Source organism: Chrysemys picta, chromosome 1 (genome assembly GCF_011386835.1).
Source record: "Chrysemys picta bellii isolate R12L10 chromosome 1, ASM1138683v2, whole genome shotgun sequence".
Taxonomy (NCBI): Eukaryota; Metazoa; Chordata; order Testudines; family Emydidae; genus Chrysemys; species Chrysemys picta.
The window spans coordinates 143,964,241-143,991,040 of record NC_088791.1 but is presented as its reverse complement, the minus strand read 5'-3'; the positions used below and the strand labels follow the sequence as shown (position 1 = coordinate 143,991,040).

Below are 26,800 nucleotides of genomic sequence, written 5' to 3'. Positions count from 1 at the left end.
CTGTACCCTGATTGCCCCAACCCTTATCCACACCCCCACCCCCAGACGGACCCCTGGGACTCCCACGCCCCATCCAACCACTCCCCACCCCTTGACAGCCCCCCCCAGAACTCCCGACCCATCTAAACCCCTCTGCTCCCTGTTCCATTGACTGCTCCGATCCCTCTCCCCACCCCTGCCCCCTGACAGCCCCCCCCAGAACTCCCAAACACCGCCCCCGCTTCTTGTCCCCTGACTGCCACCTCCTGGGACCCCTGCTCCTAACTGCCCTCCAGAACCCCACCCCCTACCTAAGCCTCCCTGCCTCTTGTCCCCTAACTGCCCCCTCCTAAGACCCCCTTCAACTGCCCCCAGGACCCTACCCCCTACCTGTATCCTGACTGCCCAAAACCTTCTCCACCCCTCCCAAAAAGCCCCCCCCGAACTCCCGACCCCCCCCGTCTCTTGACTGCCCCCTCCAAAATCTCCCTGCCCCTTCTCCTGCCCCCTGGCCCCCTTACCCTGCCGCTCAGAACATGGTGTTGGGCTCTGTGCGGAGCCGGACACGTGGCTGCGCTCCCCAGCACAACACACAACCCGGTCCCACCCCACCCAGTGCTGCCGGAGCGGGGCGCTGGGTAGCAGGGGAGGAGGAGCTGCCGAGGCCCGATGCAAACGGCCCGGCAGGCCGGCCAGCTCAGAATGCGGGGGGAGGGTGGGGGGCGGGGAGGAGGAGCTCTACAGCTGCTCCGGAGTCCAGCCCGGCAAGCTGCGGGGGAAGGGCTCTGGCTGCCAGAGCCCCATGCGAGCAGCTGAATTTCCTGCAGCCCTCCCAGCCGCGCCTCGCTCTGCATGGGGGGGGGGAAATCCCGGACGTTTTTAGTGATTTACAAATTCCCCCCCCCCCCGGACGCTATTTTTAACACAAAAAGGAGGACATGTCCGGGTAAATCCAGACGAATGGTAACCCTAACTTAACTATTGCTGCACAATCAAAAGCGGACCAGTCCTGGACTTCATCCTCTGGAAACCTGTCTGCCAAATGTGCACACAAGAGGTTTATGAAAATTATGATGAAACTGGTATTAATTTCATTATTTTCTCACTCCATAAGACTGACTCTCCAAGGTACTGTTTTCTGATCTTGTTCAGTTTACCTCGGGCAAGGTGAAATGCTTCAAGAGGTGTAAGGCCCCGTTTCTGGAGCAGCATGGATAGTGAAGCCAGCTCCGACAAAACATCATTCAAAACTTCTAATGTTATTCGGTATTCCATGTATTCAGCTTTTTGTGGCAGTATTTAGAAACTGGATCAGTATCTTTGTCTTGCTCAAAATATTCCAGAAGAGGATTATAGTTGCAAATAATTGCTTGAAGTGCAAAGTGCCTAGATAACCAGCGCACTTCATTGAGTGGCCTGAAAGCCACTGACTCACATTCAGAAGCATCCACTATTTCCTGAAATTTGCATTTTCTCCTGGATGACTGACAGAACACCGTATAGACAGTTCTCATTAAGGTTTCGATGTGTCTTATCAGCTTGACCTCTTTCCATGCATCGGAAATCCCCAAGTCTTCCCGGTGTGCAATGCAATGTTGCGGGACTACCGGTAAGTGTGGAATATCACATTTCAGCTGAGCCACCATGCCATTGAGTTTGCCCAACATCACGGAGGCACCATCAGATGTGAACATCACCATTTTCATTAGATCAAGTTGGTGTTTTTTATAAAACTCTTTGATTGCAGACACTATTGAAACAGCATTATATTCTTGCAATAGTAATAGTCCACCAAACAAAGTTTTATAGTCTGCAGAATTTATTGATCTATATTTAAAGTAGAGTATCAAGTATCTGTTAATGGATATATCAGTGCTTTCATCAACAGCTAGAGTATGAAACATTGCTGATGCTATTTCATGCATGAGGTTATTTTGGACAGTACAGTTGATAATTTCAAGAAATTCAAAAGCATAATTTTTACTTCTCCAGCTCGCTGGTATGCACACATACTTTTTCATATGGTCATTAATATCCTGAACAGAAAGCATTGAGCGGTTCATTTTAATAGCCAACAACACACTGTCAGTAAGTACCTTGATTTGTTCTGGGTTTGAGTGCTTGCATTCAAGATTAATTTGCCTCCTCTGCTTTTCAGCTGGACTTTCAAGAATCATGCTAAGTAATCTGCTCCGTAAGGAAGGGTTTTTGTTTCTAAGTCTTGTTACACCATCTATATGAGACTTACTTGACAGATGACGCTTTAAGAAATCCAACTTCCATACATCATTCCACATTCTTCCTGTTGAAAATTCTCCCAAAGCTCTGGCATCTCACAAACCAATATACACAAACCACTCCGTTGTCCTCATCATATGTGAATATTTCATGAAGTTTAACAAGCATTACACTATGTGTCTTCGGTGTAACCGTCTCTATAGTCTCATCCAGACATCCAGATTTAAATGAAGTCACTGTTCTTTTACACTTTAGACCTCTAGACAGTGACATTTTGGGATTGATTTTTTATTAGATTGGTTTATTTAAAATTAATACTTTTATTATATGCTACTATTTCAATGCCCTTAACAGCGTGACTCAACAAAAGGGCAAACGGGAGATCATTCAGATAAGGATACCAGAAGTTTGTGCATAGCAAAAAAACGCGGCAAAAAAATGCGTGAAAATGGTAAAACATCACAAATAAATGTATGCACTCCAATGCCTTTGAAAGATTTCAATCACGAAAACAACACTTACCTTTGTTCATTTCTGGGAAATCTTTACAGTTCCTTAGCAACTACGGCCAGGCATTTTGACTTATTCGCATGTACTTGAGTTTGTACACAGCCAAATGAAGAGACTACAAGGAGATGTGTGGGTCCCGATGTGATCAACGTTCCAGGTTCGAAATGCTGGCAGGGAGGGAACGAACAATTCATTGCCCTCCTTTCCCTTTCCCTCTCTTGCCAGCTAGTAGAATCTGGCTGTGTTGATAGATGGCGGGCGAACAATGTCAAAAGGCTCTGATGTAGTATTTCATTTTTTGTGTGCGCGGTGTTTCGCTGTGTGCACACGGTTTAGAATCTGTGTGCACATGCACATGTACACAGCTTAGAGGGAACAATGATCTAGACTGTTCTCAGTGGTGGCAGATGACAGAACAAGGAGTAATGGTCTCAAGTTGCAGGGGGGGGAGGCTTAGGTTAGATATTAGGAAAATCTTTTTCACTAGGAGAGTGGTGAAGTACTGGAATGGGTGTGAAAGCAGAGAAAGAACTGACAGGAAGGGGATGCAATACATGACAGTTCGTTAGCAAGAGTCAGGCTAACTGTAACCCTGATAACGCGAGATTTGTAGAAGCGAGGATTGTGTGAGGCGGGTGAGAAAGAACTGTGTAAGAAGTCATTATGACCTGGTATAGATAAGGTGTAGAAGACCTTGTGTAGATAAGGTAAAGAGATAAAGAGAAAGTTAATCTGCGTTCAAGGTCAAGAATCAATGCAGACCAGGCTAAGTACAAAGAAAAACTGCTTTCGGCCCCAGCTGACTGTGAAAAAATATAGACATAGTCAAACCAAAGGCAATACAAGTTACAGTGCTGAGATTACATTTGCAAAGCTTAACTGTCCAGTGAGATCCAACAGTCTGCCTTTGCGACCCTGGAGCTGGCGTGGTTTGGGGAAGCTGAAGAAGCCACAGGCAGCCGGCCTGGACTGGAATCACTGAAAAGACGCCCCAGGAGACCTCAGGGTGTAAAAGAACTGCCCTCCCAAGAGAGGAAGCAAGTTGGAGATTGCACAGCACCTTCTCTGAACGTTATACACAGACGTGGCCAGTCTGGACGTACGTGTGTGAGTATGAAAGTGTGCCTACTCTCAGCCGCAGTAAGTCTGAGAACCGGAGAGGGATTTAGCATTCCTCTTTCCACCCCGGCTGACCGGGAAGGGTGTCAGGTGGATCTACCCCAGTCGTAGCAGGACTGGGCAATAGAGAAGTTGGAGAAAAGGGAAGAGTTGTGTACTTGATAACTAGAATTGAGCAATTAAGAGCATAGATCATGAACCAGGCAGCAACTCAAACCTACGCCCAGGGCAAGTTGCAAGCCTTGAGACAGGACTTCCAGGCAGAAAAGGAAGCACTGGCTAAGCAAGTACCGGTCCTTCAGGGACTTGTCAGAATTTAACCATTTGTGTTTGCATATGCTGTAAGAGCAGTGTGTTTGCCACAAGAGAAAATTGAATAGTTAAATGCCAATGGGTCATGCGTTTTGCCCAAGTGGCAAGCCTCACGAGGGAGGACTCGGGTAGCCTTGTGAGTAAGAATGTTTAAGAGAAGAGACCAGGAAGGGTGGGGGCTAGTTGAGAAGCCCACCCTCCTATCTAAATTGGTAGTGAAAAAGCTGGTGCCCATGGAAGGGACGGTTCAGCGAGAAAAGCAGGATCGGGCCGAAGCGGGCAGGCAATAGATAGAGAGATTGGAGAACAGGTTGGAAACTTTGAGGGCATAGTGGAAGGAAAGGAGTAAGTAATTATAAGCATGGGGGATTTCAAATCCCCAGGATAATAATTGAAATGGTAAAATGTGTGTAAGACAGAGTCTTTGTACCAAGGTGCAAGGCTCTCCTTTCTTCTGCTGAATAAAGCAACTCTTCCTTATCCCTGTCTGGCTGTTATTGGCTCTCAGCTAGGTGGACCCGATATTTTGGTGACAGTTACTGGTGACTCCAGTTAATGAATTTCTGTCTTATACATTTAGGTGTTAGGTGTGTGGACGGAACTGAGCCTCTCATTTGTAATTCCTCAGAGTGGAAGCCATCGCGTGCAATGAAGCTCTGAGGTCGAATTGGAATCCTTCTGTCCCGTCCCCTGTAGCGGTCAGTATTAGTAGAAATTCCTGTAATAGGATCCTATTAGGCCATAATTCCCTCTGTTCTCTGTGTAATTCTCTGTTAGAGTATCAGCAGGCAGATGGGTGGGTCTCTGGTAAAACCCTCTAAGGATAGCCCTTTGAATTATATGTTAAGTAAATGGCTTTTACCCAGTGTTCAGGAAAGAATAAAGATTTGAATTTGTTTTTGGGTAACAAAATAGCAGATAAAAGATCTGGTAAAAAGAGAGAGAAGGACAGTGCCCCTGGCTCTGTGTGGTCGAGCTGTCACTTTACTAGGGGTGCATGGAGATTTTGTAAGCACAAAAGAAACAGTTACACCTTGTGTAGAAATTGATGTGGCTAGTGTTGTGGAAATTGAATTGTGGAGAGGATGTGCATTTTCCCCAGAACATGTGCAGTGTATATTGTAGCAGAGGTAAAAGAAATGCAAACCTACCAATATAGGTTGTGTTGTCTCTTTCAGATCACTGGGTGTTTGAAAGCAGGAGTTAGAAGTAAAAGGCAATCAAAGTCTGGGAAAGTTAATTGTGTCCCTTTTTACATAAGAATTTTTAAGCTGTGGATAGCTTTGGATCTGGAAGCAAGCCAGAAAGCATCTGTATTAATGCAATTTTCTAACTAATAAGGTAGAAGCCACTGAAACCTGGGCTGCCTATGAAACAAATACAAGGAAATATGGGGTAATTCCTCTGTTTTGTCTAAAATCAACAAGAGTATGTGTGTATATAAAGGAAATATTTTAAGCAATGACTGACTACCCAGAAGGGGTAGACCTCTGTTCTTTTGTCTTTCAGATCATCAGAGAAAACGGATGCCAGCTGAACAGCATTCAATGTACCATGCATTTACTGGTACAATAGGAATTATTTTTGTGTTCTTTGTCCTGTCTTGTGGTGTTTGTCTTGTGGCCAGAATTGTTGGGTTTAATATTTTCATAAGACAGTCTAGTTCAAAATTAAATAGAAGGGTTAAATCAAAAAGCAGATACTTGTTTTTATTCAACTTGGAATACAAAAAGTGTTTGGATAAATCAGGAAAATGTGATATACTAAAGTCTAATACAGTTGCTTAAGTAAGAAAAAGAAACTTCATTGGCCAGATTTTTTTTAATTGAAAAAAATTGTTGTTAAAATTTGCATACCAACAGTCTTTGGAAGCAAGGACATGGAAGGTTAACGCACTCCCCATATTGCCCATGGGATCCTTCTGGCTACTTCAGATTTCTAGCTAGAGGGCTGGGGAGGGAGGAAAGCTATTGGACACCTGAGGTTGTACCGAGTGGACTCCTCAAAAGTGGGTGTGCTTGTCCTGGTTTGTTGCTCCAAAGCTCTGTAATAAAGTTATTTTACTGGAAGGGTGTACATGGCATACATTGAATAATAAGACTAACGTACTGTATAATGGCAATGTGTATGTGTTCATTGTTGGGAAAAGGCGTATGAGTGAAAAGTGGAAGTTTCCTTTGTAGGTTAAAAGAAGCCAAGAAGGGGAGAAGGAAAAAGAACAGAACGAGTTAACTGAGGAAAAATAGCTAGCAAGCTCAGTCCAAATGTAAGCGGGGGAATGGTCCCGCTATTGTGGGGAACTTTCCTGGCTTCTGCACTACCCCGGTGAAGTGGGCTAGCGAAAGGATCCGAGTCCTCGCTCCCACTTCCTTTACCCAGAGGCCTCCCTGCCCTTGAGGACTCCCCTTCCACTCTCCTGTCTGGCAGTGTCCTCGTAAACCCCGACAAGGCTGGGCCCAGGATTCCTGGGGGGCTCGACCCCCAACCCTGCTGTGGTCACCCAGGACAGGGGCTAGGGTGTCCCCACTCCGGGGTACTCTCTCTGCACTGGGCACCTCCCTGACCCACTGATCATTTCATACAATTTAAAGCAAATACAAGTTGTTTAATTAACAATTAATTTTAAAAAAGAATAAGGAAAAATGGGAAAGGTTAAAGGAAAACACATCACCCCGCTCTGTGGCAGGGAACATTACAAACAGTGTCTCTGGAACGTCAGGGCAGTTCAGTCTGTTCCTTGTAGGTCCCAGGCCTGCTTCTCAGGCCCTGTCTGTGCTGCAGGGACGCTGTGGGTTGGACGCTTGCTCTGGTGGTGGCCACACGCTCTCAGGCTCTAGGTGGCAGGACCCTTCTTCCCAGCGTCGCCCCCGCCCGGTCGGGGTTATGATCCCCCTGCAAGTCTGGCCTGCAGAGCCTCTTGGCTGAGGCGTCTCCCTGTGCTGGGCCCACTGCCCAGGGTCCCCCTCACTCTCCCCAGCTGCTCACCACACTCGGACGGCACACGGCTCCGGACTGCTCCAGCCCCAGCTCCGGACTGCCCCAGCCCCGGCTCCAGCTCCACTCTGCCTCAGCACGGCTGCTGCTGCTGCTCTGCCTCCAGCTCCCTGGGCTGCTTCTCTGGCTCTGGTTGCTGCAGCTCTGCCCCCAGCACAGGTCTGCTCTGCAGGCTGCTTCTGTGACTCTGCTCCCAGCTCTGACCTGCTTCCTGGCTGCTTGTCTGGCCCCTCTGGCTCTGGTTGCTACAGCTCTGCTCCCAGGGCGGCTCTGCTCTCTCTGGGCTGTGCTCTGGCTTTGGGGCTGCAGCTCTGCTCCCAGCAGCTCAGCTCGGGCCCCTGCTCTCTCCTTAGCTCGGCCCCACCCTGTCTGACCCAGGCCATTCCAGTTCACACTGAGGACGGGACCCCCTGGCCTCCTGACTCCCTGATTAGCTGCCCGCCCTGTCCATCAGGCTGATCTGGAGCATTGGCCTCTCCCCATTGTTCCTGGGGACTGTCAGTCTCAGGCTCCTGATTTGCCATCGACCCTTCCCCTTTTAGTGCTGGGAGCAGCCAACCAAAACACCCCCACTGAGTGTTAGTAAGGGGGCAACAGTCCCCTTACACAAAGATAAGATGCTGGCACCATCCAAGGACACTGCCCACAGCTAAGACTTGGCTGATAGCCAAGAAAAGGGGGGCCTGAATGTGCCCAAGCAACTATGAGATCTGCAAAACACTGCCAGGCATTAATGAAATGTGTTAGGTTTCTTTTCTCACAGATAAAAGAAGTGCTACCCAAAGACCCTAGCAGCCCTGCCATTCCTTGAAACAAGGAGACTGAGTCTACGTAAAGTCCATCAACGAAAGACTGCTTTGGCTCCACACTGGAAAGGCCCTTTCCAAGTCCTGTTAACCACCACCACCACCACTGTGAAGTGCCAAGGACTACCTGCCTGGACCCATGCTTCTCACTGTAAAAAGACCCCTCCACCTCGGGAGGACTCTCCGACTGATGATAAGCCTATTTCTCCTTCTAGCTCTGCTGTGTCTTCTGGACAGCAGGAAAAAGAAAGAAAGAAAAAAAAAAGACAAGGTGAAGTGCTAGTAACCTCTCCCTTGTCCACTGACAGACCTACTGTGCCTCTGGATTTTTCTAGAAGAAGCAAAACCATTACAGGGTGATGTGCTAGTAACCTCTCCCCGTATGATGCTAAACCACACTGTTTCAGGAAAAGAGAAGAAGGAACACTTGCTTCACTGAAACCACAAAGTCCAGGGATTCCTGACTACAAGAGACATTAAGAACTGACCCTGGTGAAGAAACAAAGAATTATACACTGGCAGGAAGAAACTTGTGGGACCCATGCTTGGGAACGTGGTATTGATTGGATTTTGGGGTTTATTCTACAGGCTGCGCCCTGTGTTTTGGATAAGTCCTTCAGCATGTATTGCCCTCCCTAATTGGATTTTAAATGATAAGTACCAAAGGCACCTTGTTGCCATTGCCCCTGCCATCTCCTCCATTACACTATTACCCCTGTAACACATCCAAATACAGACAATGCCATATATTTGATAAAACCAATGACTAAGGCCTTCACACTTTAGTGATTTATTTAAATATATTTTTAAGGTTCAGGATATCCCATATAAGCGAACAATTGAATGGATCAGTGGAGATATGATATCACTACCAGTGAACCCCAAGAATTTATAATTGCTCACAGGGGGCTGCCATTAGATTAGCACAACAGAGGGCTTGGGTTATTTCCTCTAGAAAGAAGAGAGACTTGACCGGATCCCTTTGGGATGGGGCCAATAATGCAGCAGCAGTTTGGAATATTTTTAAGAACCAAGAACATGATGAGAAATTGGGGCAACTAGAGAAGGCCATTGGCCTTGTTTCTGGAGCACAACTAACCCAGGTACAGGCTGGAGTTGATGAGTTACATGTTATTTCCGCCCTTAGTTCAATGACCCAGAAGTTGCTGACAGAGATGGTATTGAATATCACTGAGGCTGGGAAGGCATTGCAGTGGGATCTAGCATGCTCAGAGATTCAGGATTTCTTGAATGACCAGCTAATGGCCATTCGGAATGATCTAAAGCACCAGGCTTGGCCCACTGCCCTTACAGACACATCAGGAGTACCATCTGATCTGTGGCCATGGAGACATACTTGGAAACTTTCTGGGTGGAAGTGTGGACGTTCTCAGTGCTCCTTCCAAGCATATGGACCGGTTCAGGGGGTGTGGGCTCCCACATACCGAATCCTGCCGGGTCCATGGGGAGGATGCATGTGGGATTGGGTAATTCACCGAGACATCTGGGAAATTAGACCTCCTGGTATGCCCAATCGATTTTTAGTTAGTGCTCCTGGGATTACATCTGACATTTGGATGGGGTTAGGGAGTCAATGGACATTTTGGCCGTTACAACCCCCACAGCTTCAGTGTATCCATAAACTGAAGCCAGGAGAAGTTGTTACTCTTCATGACTACGTTTGCTGGGAGGGTAGGGGACAAGGAACTACCCTGACAGGACACTTATTTTTTAAGCTAATGATAGCTGTGTGTATGTTAAAGCCACCACATTGCAAGACATACATTTTAATCTCATTACCACTGCAGGCAATCATATTATTTACTGGCCTGCAGATAGAATTTTGCAAGTAGTCCTTAGGTTCCAGATACCCTTTAATTGGACTAGTTTAGTACCTGATCGATTTCAAAATTTGCTTTCACTGTTACCAGAGGTTCAGAAAATCTCTGAAGTACAAGGGCAAATTCACATGCTTCAAAATATGTATCAAGTTAAAAAGTATGCCTTTCAGACAGCTTATAGAGTATCCACCTTATGTACTAAGTATGATGTATTGTGTTCTATGACTAAGATTGTACAACAACCCCATCATATTATCGCTATGGGAATGTTATTGCTTGTGTTGTGCAGGAGTATGTTATTGTTGTTGTAAAGGACGTAATAATAGTAATACCTTTCATGTCCATGCTCATCATGCATTGTCATTACATCCAATCAAAACCCCTAAGGTTGAAGCATCTGATGTAGAATCTGAATTCCGAGATTTAATGCAAATAGAGATTTGAAAATGTTTGTTGTACTAGTAGTACAAAAGGGGGGGTTGTGGAAGCAGAGAAAGAACTGACAGAAGGGGATGCAATACATGACAGTTCGTTAGCAAGAGTCAGGCTAACTGTAACCCTGATAACGCGAGATTTGTAGAAGCGAGGATTGTGTGAGGCGGGTGAGAAAGAACTGTGTAAGAAGTCATTATGACCTGGTATAGATAAGGTGTAGAAGACCTTGTGTAGATAAAGTATAGAAAATATTGTATGTTGGCAAGAGTCAAAACAAGTGAGGAAATGAGATATCAAGATGGCCTATGTATAAACAAAATGCAACTGTTGCTCATTATTGTCTGTAACAAAAGGTATAAATGCTTGCTGTAATTGTTTACCTGTTGAGAGACCTGCTTAGCTCTCTCCCTCTGCGCAATTGTGAGAGTTAATAAAGCATCTGACTTGCTATACCTAAACAAATAGTGAGAACTCTGTTTTTCTCCGACATGGGTTACCTAGGGAGGTGGTGAACTCTCCTTCCTTAGAGGTTTTTAAGGCCCGGCTTGACAAAGCCCTGGCTGGGATGATTTAGTTGGGGATTGGTCCTGCTTTGAGCAGGGGGTTGGACTAGATGACCTCCTGAGGTCCCTTCCAACCCTGATATTCTATGATTCTATGATATTCTCTACTGCAATAATCCCCCTGTAACGCATGGCTAGAAAGGGTTAAACATCCTGAAAAATAAATAACCCACAGAGGACATGTGGGAGATAATGTTTGTGTTTTTGTGTATTTACATATGTAGGAGTAGGATGGACAACATAATCAACAGTCCCTGTCTATGCTGTATTCTGATAGTTCAGAGGTCAAAAGAACAGTAAACATGGGATCTCTCTGTATTCATCTCTCTTTGAAATGTACTGAGAATGGTGGAGGAACAAGCAAATGGCCTTATGTTAATTCGTATAGCTAAGTACCGGTGATGGACCTCCTTCAAAGTCATCCTAATTACCTTTTGTTCCCCGAGGAAATCCCAACTTGTCAAAGAGGACATGAAATTGTATAAAAGATCCTTGGGTCCTGATTCTGTCATCGCAGATCTGCTTAGACTTCAACAGGGGAAGTCTGAGTCGCAAGACTGAGATCCCAGTTATGCTGGTACGCCCTGGATATGATATTTGGACCTATGAACTGAATTCTAAAGGAACTCTTTGAACTACAAAGCTCACCATCTCTGCTATGAATCTAAACCTCAATGAATTGAACTCATGTCTGTATGTATATTCATCTTTTAACCATCTTTCTTTTGTTTTTTAATAAATTTTAGATTAGTTAATAAGAATTGGCTGTAGGGTGTATTTGGGTAAGATCTGAAACATTCATTAACCTGGGAGGTAATGTGTCCAGTCCTTTGGGATTGGTAGAACCTTTTCTTTTATATGATGAGAAATCAGAAATCATCATATTTGACGTGAGTACCTGGATGGAGGCCTGAGGCTGGATCACTTTAAGAGAACTGTGTTGTTTGGACTTCTGAGTAACCAGTAAGGTAATAAAGTAGGTGTTTTATGCTGGCTTGGTAAATCTAAGTATTGGAATATCCACCAGCTTTTTGGGGTTTGGCTGCCCCATTTTTTGTAGTTTGCCCTAATTTAGTAACCATAGCTGGCCCGCACTAGGACCCCGGTCATACCCCCAAATCCTCACCCCTCCACAGCAATAATCCCCCAAACCCCATACCTTTCACTGCAATAATCCCCTCAAAACCCTCTGCTCCACTGTGATAATCCCCCCCCACCAAAAGCCATCGCTGCCACTGTTCTAATCCCCCCCCCCTCACCTTGGTGTAGTACTTGCGGTTGGAGCAGCGATAATGTGCAAACTGGCAGAAGGTTTGAAACCACAAGGCATCTGGGAGGTCAGAACAGATAGGACCTAGAAACAGAGTGAGATGAGGTGTCAATACTAACAGGGAATTCACTCCCCTGCCCACAGGTGTATGAACCAGATCATAGAATCGCAGAATATCAGGGTTGGAAGGGACCTCAGGGGGTCATCTAGTCCAACCCCCTGCTCAAAGCAGGACCAATCCCCACCTAAATCATCCCAGCCAGGACTTTGTCAAGCCTGACCTTAAAAACCTCTAAGGAAGGAGATTCCACCACCTTCCTAGGTAACCTATTCCAGTGTTTCACCACCATCCTAGTGAAAAAGTTTTTTCCTAATATACAACCTAAACCTTCCCCACTGCAACTTGAGACCATTACTCCTTGTTCTGTCATCTGCTACCACTGAGAACAGTCTAGATCCATCCTCTTTGGAACCCCCTTTCAGGTAGTTGAAAACAGCTATCAAATCCCCCTCATCCTTCTCTTCTGAAGACTAAACAATCCCAGTTCCCTCAGTCTCTCCTCATAAATCATGTGCACCAGCCCCCTAAACATTTTGTTGCCCTCCGCTGGACTCTTTCCAATTTTTCCATATCCTTCTTGTAGTGTGGGGCCCAAAACTGCACAGAGTACTCCAGATGAGGCCTCACCAATATTGAATAGAGGGGAATGATCATGTCTCTCGATCTGCTGGCAATGCCCCTACTTACACAGATTAAGGCAAGGGCACCTGTTTGTTGGATGTGGAAGAAAATGCTGAATGTGTGCATGGGGACCCAAAGCACCCCTTAGAGCTAAGCTACAGAGCTCTGTGCAGTTAATGCTCAGGCAGTCTCCTGGCTGCTATATACTCTCCCTATGTCAATCTGTGGGAGTGCCTCATTTTATGGCCTAGTTTGACCACCTGCTATGGACCTCTGTGACAGAGTGGGAATTGTTTACTTTCCTCATGGATTGTATTTTCCAAATGGACAACCAATCTAATTCTCAATTACTGAGGGACAATCTCCACTCATTGATATATTTTGCTTTCCACAACCAAATCTCTGTACAACTTTTAATAAGTGATGTACCCAAGTATTCAGATTCTAATATCTAAACTGTATTGTTAAATCTATTCACCTAAATTTGGGTTATTGCTGATTATGTACTCTATGTATCATATGACTTTTAAAAACAAACTTTGTATTTGTGGATAATCTAGGAACTATACCCAGTTGTACAGATACTCTTTTCTCATTCTAAATATTATATAATTTTTTTAACATTAGCTTCAATAAAATTTTGAAATTTGTATGCAGCCTGTGCACGCCTCAATTTCCCTTATGTGCTGCATTGTTACCTAGAGGCGGAGAAAGGACTGCTTGCTCTCAGGGCAGGTGAAGAGACATAGATATGGGTAAAAACAACGAGGAGTTCTTGTGGCACCTTAGAGACTAACAAATTTATTGGGCATCAGCTCTCGTGGGCTAAAACCCACTTCATCAGATGCATGGAGTGAAAAATACAGTAAACAGTATAAATATTACAGCACATTAAAAGATGGGAGTTGCCTTACCAAGTGGGGGGTCAGTGCTAACAAGGCCAATTCAATTAAGGTGGAAGTGTCAATGGTTGACAAGAAGGGGTGAATATCAAAGGAGGAAAATTACTTTTGTAGTGCTAATGAGGCCAATGCAATCAAGGTGGACTTCGCCCATTTCTAACAGTTGACAAGAAGGTGTGAGTATCAGCAGAGGGAAAAATTACTTTTTGTAGTGACCCATCCACTAGATGTGATATAGATAGATATGGGTGTCACCTAGTTGCCTGGGCCTTGATCCCCATCAGTGGGGCATCTGAGAAGACAATGCTAAATCCATTCACTAAGATGTTCACACCTAGCAACCAATGACCCAGAGAGATACAGACTTCCCTGCCTCTCAGCAGGGGGGCTGAGCCACATTTTCCCTGGGCTGCGGGGGAGGTGGAAGTTAAGTGTGGGCTGTGGGAAGCAGTCGGGACACACACCTAGGAATCTGATGAAAGGGTCTGATGGAGGGACAAAGCGAGCTTGAACACTGGGGTTCACTACAGCTTGGCTGGGCTCTGGCTATCCTCCCCATCTGGCTCCCATCCACAGGAGCAAGGGATAGGCTGGGTCTCACAGGATCACTGTGGGCATTTCCATATCCCCCATTGGAATCTTCTGGCCTGGAAAAAAATGTCCCAGCATGCAGCTTTCTGTACAGGCCAGTGTTCTGAAAGGGTACGTGAATCAAGCACCTTCCCTGACCATGCCACAATGATGTCAGTGAAATGGCCTCGGTGATCCACCAGCGCGTACAAGACAATGGAGAAGTAGCCCTTTCTATTGATGTACTCCATCGCAAGATGGCCTGGGGCCAAAATGGGGATATGTGTGTCATCTATCGCCCTGCTGCAGTTAGGGAATCTCATTGCGGCAAAGCCATCCACTATTTCCTGCACATTACCAAGTTACAGTCTTTTGTAGCAGGAGGGGATTAATAGCCTTGCACACTTGCATCACCGCAAGTGGATTTTCCAACTCCAAACTGATTCGCAACTGACTGGTAGCAGTTTGGAGTCACCAGCTTCCACACAGCAATCGCCACTCACTTTCCCACAGTGCGGGCAGCTCTCATTCTGGTGTTCTTGTGCCACAGGGTGGGGCGAGCTCCGCACACAGATCCTGGAAGGTGGCTTTGCACATGTCAAGGCTGTATCCCCACTTTGAACTTTAGGGTACAAATGTAGGGGCCTGCATGAAAACTTCTAAGCTTAACTACCAGCTTAGCTCTGGTCCGCTGCCACCATTTCCCAATTGGATTCCCTCCCTGGGAAGCCTTGAGAAACCTTTTACCAATACCCTGGTGAATACAGATCCAAACCCCTTGGATCTTAAAACAAGGAGAAATCAATCAGGTTCTTAAAAAGAAGGCTTTTAATTAAAGAAAAAGGTAAAAATCATCTCTGTAAAATCAGTATGGAAATAACCTTACAGGGTAATCAAACTTAAAGAGCTCAGAGGACTCCCCTCTAGTCTTAGGTTCAAAGTACAGCAAACAAAGATAAACACTCTAGTAAAAGGTACATTTACAAGTTGAGAAAACAAAGGAAAACTAACACGCCTTGCCTGGCTATTTACTTACAAGTTTGAAATAGGAGAGACTTATTTAGAAAGATGTGGAGAACCTGGATTGATGTCTGGTCCCTCTCAGTCCTGAGAGCGAACACACTCCCCAAACAAAGAACACAAACAAAAGCCTTCCCCTCCCCTCCCCCCCAAGATTTGAAAGTATCTTGTCCCCTTATTGGTCCTTTAGGTCAGATGCCAGCCAGGTTACCTGAGCTTCTTAACCCTTTACAGGGAAAAGGATTTTGGAGTCTCTGGCCAGGAGGGATTTTATAGTACTGTACACAGGACAGCTGTTACCCTTCCCTTTATGGTTATGACAGCACATCTGAAAGTTCTACAGCCACTGCTTGTCATCCCACACCTACATCATGATGCGATCCCACCACTCAGTGCTTGTTTCCCAAGCCCAGTACTGACAGACCACTATGTGCAGCTGCTCCATGAATGACAGCAGTGATCTTGAATTCTTTGTTTCCATGGCAGACAGCAGGGCAGGCACCACCGAGTCATCCTCTGTTTCGCAGTGCGGATATTGCAGATCAGCCGCATTGTTTTCATAATGCACATCACAGACTGGTCAGCAGTTCAGGATCCATGCTGTCAGGCAGAGATGGCAGGTGCACGGTTTACAAAGACTGTTGAAAATGGCACAAAATGCTATCGGTTCCCAGAGCTCTGAGCAGCAGAGGGTGACGGAGGGTGGCGAGTTGCACAGTGGGATAGCTACCCACGATGCAACGCTCTCTGTTGATGCAAGAGCAACAACTGTGGACACACTCCACCGAAACAAGGAGTGTTGTGTGGACATGCAAAACTGATGTAATTAAAAAGAAGAACAGGAGTACTTGTGGCACCTTAGAGACTAACAAATTTATTAGAGCATAAGCTTTCGTGGACTACAGCCCACTTCTTCGGATGCATATAGAATGGAACATATATTCCATTCTATATGCATCCGAAGAAGTGGGCTGTAGTCCACGAAAGCTTATGCTCTAATAAATTTGTTAGTCTCTAAGGTGCCACAAGTACTCCTGTTCTTCTTTTTGCGGATACAGACTAACACGGCTGCTACTCTGAAACCTGATGTAATTAAAGCAGCTTATTATCGTTGACGTAACTTAAGTCAATTTAACTCTGTAGTGTAGACAAGGCCTTAATGGAGCAATGGCTAAGGGCTGCTTCTTAGGGCTTTTGACACAGGGAAATTTACTGGCATCATTACACAGCTAGAGAATAAGTGTAACTTAGGGTGACCAGATATCCCGATTTTATAGGGACAGTCCTGATAATTGTGGCTTTTTCTTATATAGGCTCCTATTACTTCCAACCCCCAACGCGATTTTTCACACTTGCTGTCTGGTCACCCTAGTGTAACTCCTTACATGGATACTCATTATTGCAGAAAAAGAGCGACTTTTTTCCAATTTTTCTTGTGGGTCTGGCACCTTCCCCTTCCCTCCCCTCCCAGTCCCTTATACTCTGCACAAATCAGATGGACTGGCACTTCCCCCTCTCCAACCAAACATACAGCATTAATTCTGACCTCTGGAGGATTTGAGTGAATGGGGGTTGGGGGTGGCCTGGGAGTCCAGCCTGGGAAACCCAGAAAGAAAACAAAGAAGGAAGAGCCCTGAGTGAGGGGAGGAAGCTGCTTGCAAAAGGGGACTCTTGTAAACTCTCAGCCTGGAGCTGACAGGACAGATGAGGACACATGAGCAGCATACCACCCTGAGCTCACAGTGCACGCCAGCACCTTGCCAGAAAGCATGGAGAGTGTGGACTGACCTAAAGGGGGAAGGGGATTGCATTGGCACAGAGCAGAGAGTCTGTGTATCTAGCCAGGTGTGGGGGTGGGAAGAGCTGTTTTGCTATATGCTGTGCTCAACTCTGTGTAACCCCTGCTAAGGAGCTTGACTTGGGGCTGCTCCTGGCTTTGCCCGCATTAGATAAAAGTGTTGTTCTATTCTTAAGTGTGGTGCTTGTTAGGGGTTCAATCTAACACACACACACACACACTCACTCACTCACTCACTCCCTCCCTGCAGGGCGAGTCAAGTGTTTGTGCCCAGGCGCATGGCTGGGACCTGGGACACCTTCCCCAATCGTGGTAGCCCCCCACCTGATACTCATGTCACTTTGGAAGTGGTATAAACTAAACCAGAAAAGGGCAGTCTTGTTCTGGGATAACAATAAACACACCGTGAGTTATACCAATATAATTATCGCTATATAATTATACTGGTAAAATTTCCCATGCAGACAGGCTCTTCATTTGTCAACATTTACAACTAGCAGTTGCAGGAAGAGAATATATAGCTAGATGCTTTGTCAAAATCCTCCTATATGCTTTGGAAAAATACTGTGTGCCTAAAAGAAATATAAAATATGAGAGGTATGTTTTCAGTAACTGTGATCAAAATAAAACTGAAACTAGACCAGTATGCAGCCAGGCTGTCCCACTTACTGTCATGCACATTTGGCTCACTTGCAGGTGAACTTGTTAGAAATCATATAGTTTTGAACACCCAAGAAAAGATCAGAACACATATGCCTCCACAGTCTTGAGTTGGAATTTAATCAGGCTGTTGACATCTGTGGTAGCAGTGAAGAAGTAAAGAAACAGCTACAAAAATTTAAAGCATTAAAAATAATGGAAGACATATCCTATCCCCTAGAACTGGAAGGGACCTTGAAAGGTCATTGAGTCCAGCCCCCTGCCTTCACTAGCAGGACCAAGGACTGATTTTGCCCCAGATCCTTAAGTGGCCACCTCAAGGACTGAACACGCAACCCTGGGTTTAGCAGGCCAATGCTCAAACCACTGAGCTATCCCTCCCCCCATATACCACATGCAAAACAAAGGCAAACAGACTAAAACAAGAAATAAGACTACAGTCTACAAAGGAAGACAAGCACAAGCAATGCATGAATTGTGGAAGAAGAAACCTTCAAAAAAGCAAATGTCTGGGATATGTTGCTACATGTGCTTATTGCACGGAAATAAATCATTTTGTAAAAGAATGCAAACAGTGCCATATAATGGATAACAGTCCTATAATTACAGCAAGTGGGAAGTGACAATGGCATGCGTCCTCAGATGAGTTTGTCTTCACCACCGCCTGCTTTAGGGCTGTGAAATGCAAACAAAACAAGTTGTTTGCAGAACTAAACTGTCAGGCATCACCCCAGGCACCCAGTTCAGACAAATGTCACATTGAGAGAAACTTAAAAAACAGACTGACATACTGGTAGAGCTGGGAGGCTGAAAGAAAGTAACATGACCAGCAGACTGGATAAGTGTAAGCGGGGAAATGGTCCCGCTATTGTGAAGAACTTTCCTGGCTTCTGCACTACCCCAGTGAAATGGACTAGCAAAAGGATCTGAGTCCTCGTTCTCACTTCCTTCACCCAGAGGCCTGTCTGCCCTTGAGGACTTCCCTTGCACTCTCCTGTCTGGCAGAGTCCTCGTAACCAGTGTTGAGCTGGAGCAGTTCCCACGGGTCCGCAAGAACTGGTTGTTAAATTTAGAAGCCAGTGTAGAACTGACTGTTAAAGAGACGGGCGGGTAGGCAAACAACTCCGGTCCATGGGCCACATTTGGCCCGCGGGACCATCCTGTCCCCTGCCTAAGCTCCCAGCTGGGGAGGCCGAGGCTCCCCTGGCCCCTCCCCCGCTTCCCCCTCCCCGCAGAGCCACAGCATGCCGAGCCGCCAGCGCCAACGCTCTGAGCAGCTCAGCTCCTGCCGCTTTGAGCTGTGAGCTCCAGCGGGCCACGTGGCATGACCTGGCATAATTATACGCTGCCCTGAGCAGCATGGTAAGGGGGCCCGGACGGGGCTGGGAGGAGGGGGTGAATAAGGCAGAGGCCGGGCAGGGAGCGGTTGGAGGGGGCGGAGGTTCGGGGGGGGGGGCGGTCAAGGGCCAGGGAAGGGGAGGTTGGGTAGGCGTGGGAGTTCCGAGGTCTGTCGGGGTGGTGGTGGATGGGGTCCAGGGGTCCACTCGCTCCGGGTGAAGGACCTGTCGCCGAAATGCTGCCGAAAACCCAGAACGAGTGGACCCGGTAGGGAACTGGTTCTTAGGATTTTGGGAGCTCATCCCTGCTCATAACCCCAACAAGGCTGGGCCTAGGATTCCTGGGGGACTCGACCCCCAACCTTGCTGTGGTCATTTAGGTCAGGGGCTAAGGTGTCCCCATTCCAGGGTGCTCTCTCTGCACTGGATGCTTTCCTGACCCACTGATCATTACATACGATTTAAAGCAATACAGTTTATTTAATTAACTATTAGTTTAAAAAGGAATAAGGAAAAATGGGAAAGGTTGAAGGAAACACATCACCCCGCTCTGTGGCAGGGAACATCACAGTGTCTCTGGAATGTCAGTCTGTTCCTTGTAGTAGGTCCCAGGCCTCCTTCCCAGGCCCTGGCTGTGCTGCAGGGATACTGCGGGTCGGACCCTTGCTCTGACGGTGTGGCCACATGCTCTCAGGCTCTAGGTGGCAGGACCCTTCTTCCCAGCGTCGCCCCCGCCCTGTCAGGGTTACGATCCCCCTCCAAGTCTGGCCTGCAGTGCCTCTTGGCTGAGGTGTCTCCCTGTCAGGGCCGGCTCCAGGCACCAGCTTACCAAGCAGGTGCTTGGGGCGGCCACACCAGCTCTTCGGTGGCAATTCGGCAGTGGGTCCCTCACTCCAGCTCAGAGCGAAGGACTTCCTGCCGAAGTGCCACAGATTGCGATCGCGGCTTTTTTGTTTGTTTGCTTTTTGTTTTGCGGGAGGTGGGGGGTGGCTGCTTGGGGCGGCAAAAACCCTGGAGCCGGCCCTGCTCCCTGTGCTGGGCCCACTGCCCAGGGTCCCCCTCGCTCTCTCCAGCTGCTCACCGCACCCAGCTCCAGACTGCTCCACTCTGCCTCAACATGGCTGCTGCTGCTGCTCTGCCTCCAGCTCCCTGGGCTGCTTCTCTGGCCTCTCTGGCTCCGGTTGCTACAGCTCTGCCCCCAGGACAGGTCTGCTCTCTGGGCCGTGCTCTGGCTTTGGGGCTGCAGCTCTGCTCCCAGCAGCTTAGCCTGGGCCCCTGCTCTCCTTAGCTCGGCCCCACTCTGTCTGACCCAGGCCAGTCCAGCTCACACGGAGGATGGGGCCTCCCGGCCTCCTGACTCCTTGATTAGTCTGCCCGCCCTGTCAATCAGGCTGACCTGGAGCATTGGCCTCTCCCCATTGCCCTTGGGGACTGTCAGTCTCAGGGTCCTCATTTTCCATCGACCCTTCCCCTGTTTGTGCTGGGAGCTAGCCAACCAAAACACCCCCACTGAATGTTAGTAAGGGGATAACAGTCCCCTTACATAAGCAACATGGTACTTATATAAAAAACAGGCAAACTGCCTGAATACTGATCCTCTACACCTCCAAAAACCTCTACAACACTCCCATTATTTTTTTTACCAACAACAGAAGGGATCTTGCCAAAGGCAATGTTCTTTTCTGTTTAGATGTTAAAGATGGTTTCTGTCTGGTAACACTTGACGAAGAAAGCACCTATTCAACATCTTTCTGGACTCTTTGGGCAGATCTAGATGGCTATGAATGACATTTGGCTTTAATCTCTGGTGCCAGATTCATGAAGTGCTAGAGGAACTTGAGGTGGTTAATGTAATTGCAGATGACAATTTGGTTGTGGAGACTCCTTTGAAGAGGCAAACACAGTATTCATGCAAAATAGTAAAACTCACATAGGCTCAACAGTAAGACTCTCATACAACATAACAAGGGAAAATCCCCACTTTGTCACAACACCTCCCCTAGGTCCTAACATGCAAAGGAACCTGTAACTATGTGATTCCAGTGAATGTGGATTGGAATAATCATTATTGCATGATTAGCCTGTAGCATGTTGCCACTGTGGGACACTGCAACGAAGTGTAATTATACTTAGTCAAAGAAGGAATACTTAGGCATTGTTTCTGCATCCACCAGGTTTGCACAGTATCTCCTGGGATGTGATCATATCCATGTGGACACAGACCTGAGGGAATACTCCTTCCCAACCTCACATATGGTGATCATTGAGCAAGAACCAGCCAGCCAAGCACCTGAGATAGAATGCTTGGTGCCACCTCAGATCCCTGGCCCACCCTGCCCAGTGTCCCATCTCCAGATGTGGCCATCCCTGATGCTTCAGTTCAGAGGAAGGAGATAAAACAAAAAAAAAACAGCATACATTGTGTGGGGAGGGAACCAATTCCTCCCTGACCTCTATTAGTGACTCATTGAAACCCTGAGGTGTGAGCTTTAGGAAGATTGGTCCTGCTTTGAGCAGGGGGTTGGACCAGATGACCTCCTGAGGTCCCTTCCAACCCTGATATTCTATGATTCTATGAAGATAAGACATAAACTGAACTGAACCTTAGGGTTGTCAAGCCCTACCCCATCACTAGCAACCCCATCATACAATCACACTCATAAATTTGTTCAGCTCTCTCTTAAAACTAATTAAGTTGTTTGTCCCCACAACTCTTATTGGGAGGCTGTGCCAACCTCCCCCTCCCGCCCCACCCCCGATGTTTAGAAACTTCTTCTAATTTCCAGCCTGAATTTGTTCACAGCCAGTTTATACCCAATGTTTTTGTTCCAACGTTGTCCTTTAGCTTAAGTAGCTCTTCATCCTCCTTGGTGTTTACCCTCTAATGTATTTATAGAGCGCAATCATATCCCCTCTCCGCTTTCTGTTGCTAGGCTAAACAAAAAGTCTCTTCTCGTAAGACTGGCCCTCCATTCCCCTGATCATCACAGTAGTTCCTCTCTGCTCCTATTCAAGTTTAAATTAATCTTTCCTGAATATGGGTGACCAGAACTGCACACAGTATTCCAGATGAGGTCTGACCCATGCCTTGTACAATGGCATTAATCAGAGCTGGCTTCAGTGAAATGGTGCCCTGGGTGAATTTATATTATGGCACCCCCATGGGCACCCCACCCATCACACCAACCCCCATGGCTCCCCCCATCACCCCTGACCCCCACAACTTGCCCCCATCACCTCCAGGCCCCACTGTCCCCCCCACAGCTCTGAGGGTTTTTTTTGGGGGGGGGGCAGTGTGTTTGTTGGGAGGAATGTGAGTGAGAGAGAGGGGAGTGTGTGTGTGCCTGAGTGACTGTGTCAGCGCACTGTCTCTTTAAGAAGAGCATTCAGGAGCCTGAACAGCAGCACTGGCAGCTCCCACTCTGGACCCAGAGGCACCAGCACACACATGCTCCCCCTGACCCCCACCCCAGCTCAGCAGAGCAGAGCCTGGGTACACAGGTGGGGGGAGGGGGATACGCCAACATCGCCCCTCTCCTCCCAGTGAAGTAGCCAGGATCTAAGAGCAGGGGAGAGCAAACATAAAAAAGGCACCCCCCCATTGGCTCCTCCTCTGGCCACGCCCCCCTTGGCTCCTCCTCCGGCCGCTCCACACACCCCCTGGCTGGTTCCTCCGGCTGTGCCGCGCCCCCCCCCCATTGGCTGCCAGCCGCCATGCTGCGCCTCCCCTTGCTCCTCCGGCCACGGCTGCAGGCCACACTGCAGGCCGCCTTACTGCGCCCCCCCCACCCCACTCTGCCTCCTCCAGCCGCGCTCACTCCCCCGGCCGTGGCTGCCGGCTGCGCTGTGTGGGCTGCCATGCTGCGCCCCCCCGCTCTGCCTCCTCCAGCCGCGCCCCCATTGGCTGCAGGCCACGCTGCGGGCCGCCTTGATGCGCCCCCCCCCTCACTCCTCTGGCCGCAGCTGCCGGCCGCGCTGTGCGGGCCGCCCTGCTACGCGCCCCCCCCCTCGCTCCTCCAGCTGCGGCTGCCAGTCATGCTGTGCGGGCCACCATGTTGCACCCCTCCTCCGGCCGCGCCCGCCGCCCCTCCCCTCATTGGCTGCCGGCCGCGCTGTGGACCACCCTGCTGTGCCCCCCGCCTCGCTCCTCCGGTCGTGCCACCCCCTCCCCATGGCTCCTCTGGCCATGCTGCCCCCCCTGGCTTGCAGGAGCTTAGCGCCGGCCGGCAGGCACACCGCTTTTTGAAAACGTGTTGAGGGGAAGCGGCTGCTTCCCCTGCACCCCACTAGCTAGGCTACTGCCTCCTCCCCCCGCACGCTCTGCACAGCAGACAGGAGGGAGGCTCCAGGTCTGAGCTTGGCCAGGGGCAGCTCCATGGGGTGGGGGAGGGGGAGGAGCAGCAATGACTGCAGATGGCAGTGGAGCAGGGGCATCCCTGCTTCAGAGGAGTTACCTGGCTGGTCCATCTGCCCCCCTTGCAGGTCGGTCTGTCCCTCTTCTCCAAACACTGCCGTGCTTGCCTGGCTGCCTCTAAGCCTTGCTGGCTGTCAGCAGGTCAGGTGGGTGGGAGGTACCAGCATGGTGCCTTCTTGAATACCGCGCCCTGGGCGGTGGCCCAGCTTGCCCATCCCTAAAGCAGGATCTGAATAAGTCCCTATGTCTACTGGAAATGTCTCACCTAAGACACCCTAGGATCACATTTGCCTTTTTCACAGCCACATCACATCGGTGGCTCATAGTCAATCTGTGATCAACCCACACAACCGAGTCTCTCTCCTCCTCTGTGGCTTCCAACTGATGAGTCCCCAGCTTGTAGCAGAAATTCTTATTATTAGACCCTAAGAGCATGACCTTGCACTTGTACTATTGAATTTCATATCCCATTTCTGTCACTCTAGTCTTCAAGGTCATCCAGACCTTTCTGTACAATATTCTGAACCTCCTCTGTATTGACAAAGCCTCACAACTTTGTATCAGCAAATTTCATTAGCATTCTCCTCTGTTTTGTGCCAAAGTCATTAATAACATTATTGAAGAAGATTGGTCCCAAGACCAATCCTTGAGGAACTCCACCAGTAACCTCTCTCCAGTCCGATAGTTCACCTTTCAGCACAACTTGTTGCCTTCTCCCCTTTAGCCACTCCCTTATCCACCTTACAATGCTTGGACTGATCCCCATCTTCCCTAATTTAACTAACAACATCCCACGTGGTACCGTGTCAAACGCTTTATTGAAGCCCAAGTATATTAGATCTACTGCACTTTTCTTCTCTAAAAAACAATCAGTTATCTTCTCAAGCAAGGAAATCAGGGTAGTCTGGCATGATCTGCCTTTGCTACACCCATGTTGCATTAAATCCCTTTGACCATTTACCTCCATTAATTTACTTATTTTTTCCTTCACAATTTGTTCTAAAGCCCTGTGTGCTACTGAGGTCAGACTAGTAGATCTGTAGTTGCCTGGATGACTTTTTTTCCCTTTCTTAAATATAGATACAACATTAGCTACTGTCCAGTCATATGCTACTACCCTGAACAGATAGATGTATTAAAAATCCTTGCTACTAGACTCACAGTCTTGTGAGTCAGTTCTTTCAGTATTTTGGGATGGAAATTATCCAGCCCCCTGATTTGAGAGCATGCAGAACAGAGGAGTTTCATGAGGAACCTGAACACATTACCCAAGCCAAATTCCTTCATGTGACAGATAAGTGGTTTCTGCAGATACAGTGCTTCAAATACTCATAGAATCATGGACATGCAGGGCTGGAAGGGACCTCAGTTGGTCATCAAGTCCAGCCCCCTGCACTAAGGCAGGATCACGTAAACTAGACCATCCCAGTCAGGTGTTTGTCCAACCTGTTCTTAAAAACCTCCAGTGATGGGGATTCCACAACCTCCCTTGGAAGCCTGTTCCAGAGCTTAACTACCCTTCTAGTTGGAAAGTTTTTCTTAATATCTAACCTAAATCTCCCCTGCTGCAGATTAACCCCTTTACTTCTTGGACATGGAGAACAATTGATCACTGTCCTCTGTATAATAGCCCTTAACATATTTGAAGACTGTTATCAGGTCCTCTCTCAGTCTTCTTTTCTCAAGACTCAAATGCCCAATTGTTTAACCTTTCCTCATAGGTCAGTTTTTCTAAACCTCTGATCATTTTTGTTGCTTTCCTCTGTACTCTCCAATTTGTCCACATCTTTCCTAAAGTGTGGCACCCAGAACAGGAAACAGTACTCCAGCTGAGGCCTCACCACTAGAGCTTAGTAGAGCAGGACAATTACCTCCCATGTCTTACATACAACTCTCCTGTTAATACGCCCCAGCATGATATTAGCCTTTTTTTTACAACTGCATCACATTGACTCATATCCAGTTTGTGATCCACTATAACTCCCAGGTCCTTTTCATCAGTACTACCACTGAGCCAGTTATTTCCCATTTTGTAGTTGTGCATCTGATTCTTCCTTCCTTGGTGTAGTACTTTGCACTTGTCTTTACTGAATTTCATCTTGCTGAATTCAGACCAATTCTCCAATTTGTCAAGGTCATTTTGAATTCTAATCCTGTCCTCCAAAGTGCTTGCAACCTCTCCTAGCTTGGCCTCCTCTGCAAATTTTATATGCATAGGCATCGACTTCCCCTCTTTCCCGTGGGTGCTCGACCCCACTCTGCCCCCGGCCCCGCCCCCACTCCACCCCTTCCATGAGGCCCCACCCCAGCCCTGCCTCTTCCCACCCCTGCCCCGCCCCCATTCCAACTCCTTCCCCAAATCCCGGCCCCGGCCCCACCTCTTTCCCACCTCCTCCCCTGAGCGCACCACGTTCCCACTCCTCCACCTCCCTCCCAGAGCGTGCTAACGCTGCCAAACAGCAGGAAGCACTGGGAGGTAGGCGGAGGAGCGGGGATGCGGCATGCTCAGGGGAGGAGGAGGAAGTGGGGCAGGGGGTGAGCGGAGCTTGGCTGCTGGTGAGTGCAGAGCACCCACTAATTTTTCCCCGTGGGTGCTCCAGCCCCGGAACACCAGGATACTCTCCACTCCATTATCCAAGTCAGTAATGAAAATATTGACTAGTACTGGACCCAGGAATGACCCCTGTGGGACTATACTAGATACATCCTCCCAGTTTGACAGCAAACCATTGATATACAATCTTTGAGAAGTCTTTCAACCAGTTATGCACCCACCTGCTGAAGGCTTGTGGCCTGTTTTTCACACTTCTCCTACAGGAGAACAGTCATTATGTCAGATTGGCCAGACAGGAAAGAAGAACTCCAGAGGCATAACTAGAAGATATGTGGGGAATGTCACACGCCCCCAGTCATATGTTTGCTGAAACATCAATGACTCTGTTGACAGAGAATCTCTCCAATCACAGAAGAAAACAAAACTAAAAAGTAAACAGCACTGCATGTTTCAGAATTTGGTTTAGCTCTCTGTTACAATCACACTCCAGCAAACAAGAATCAAGGCTTTTTTGTTTGTTGGTGCCTTGTTCCACTCCAAATAGTGGGGCTGTGCTGACAGAAATGGTTACTAATCTGTTCCATAACTGTTGTTCTTCAAGATGTGTTGTACATGGCCACTCCACTTCAGGTGTGTGCACGTCTAGTGCACAGTTGTCAGAAACTTTTCCCTCAGCAGTATCTGTTGGGGTGGCACTGGAGCCCTCTGTTGTTTCATGCTGCTGTGCAATGGCATAAAGGGCAGAGCTGCCCCCAGCCCCGCTTAGTTCCTTTCTTACTGGACAGACTCTGATATA

At 47.8% G+C, this 26,800-nt stretch overlaps 1 protein-coding gene across 3 annotated transcripts in view; it reads right to left on the bottom strand.

Annotated features, from left to right (window-relative positions):
• The window catches only part of ACRBP (acrosin binding protein), a 74,771-nt gene extending 49,136 nt beyond the window's left edge, over nucleotides 1-25,635 (bottom strand). For 2 of the 3 annotated variants that reach the window (XM_024111147.3, XM_065585766.1), the window contains exons 1-2: nucleotides 23,491-25,635; nucleotides 12,057-12,151 (exon numbers count right to left, since the gene is read on the bottom strand). In XM_024111147.3, coding sequence (XP_023966915.1) covers nucleotides 12,057-12,151; nucleotides 23,491-23,503 — 108 coding nt within the window. In that variant the 5' untranslated portion in view covers nucleotides 23,504-25,635. The other variant, XM_042855077.2, reaches the window with a different exon arrangement.
• Between the last annotated feature and the right edge of the window lie 1,165 nt (nucleotides 25,636-26,800).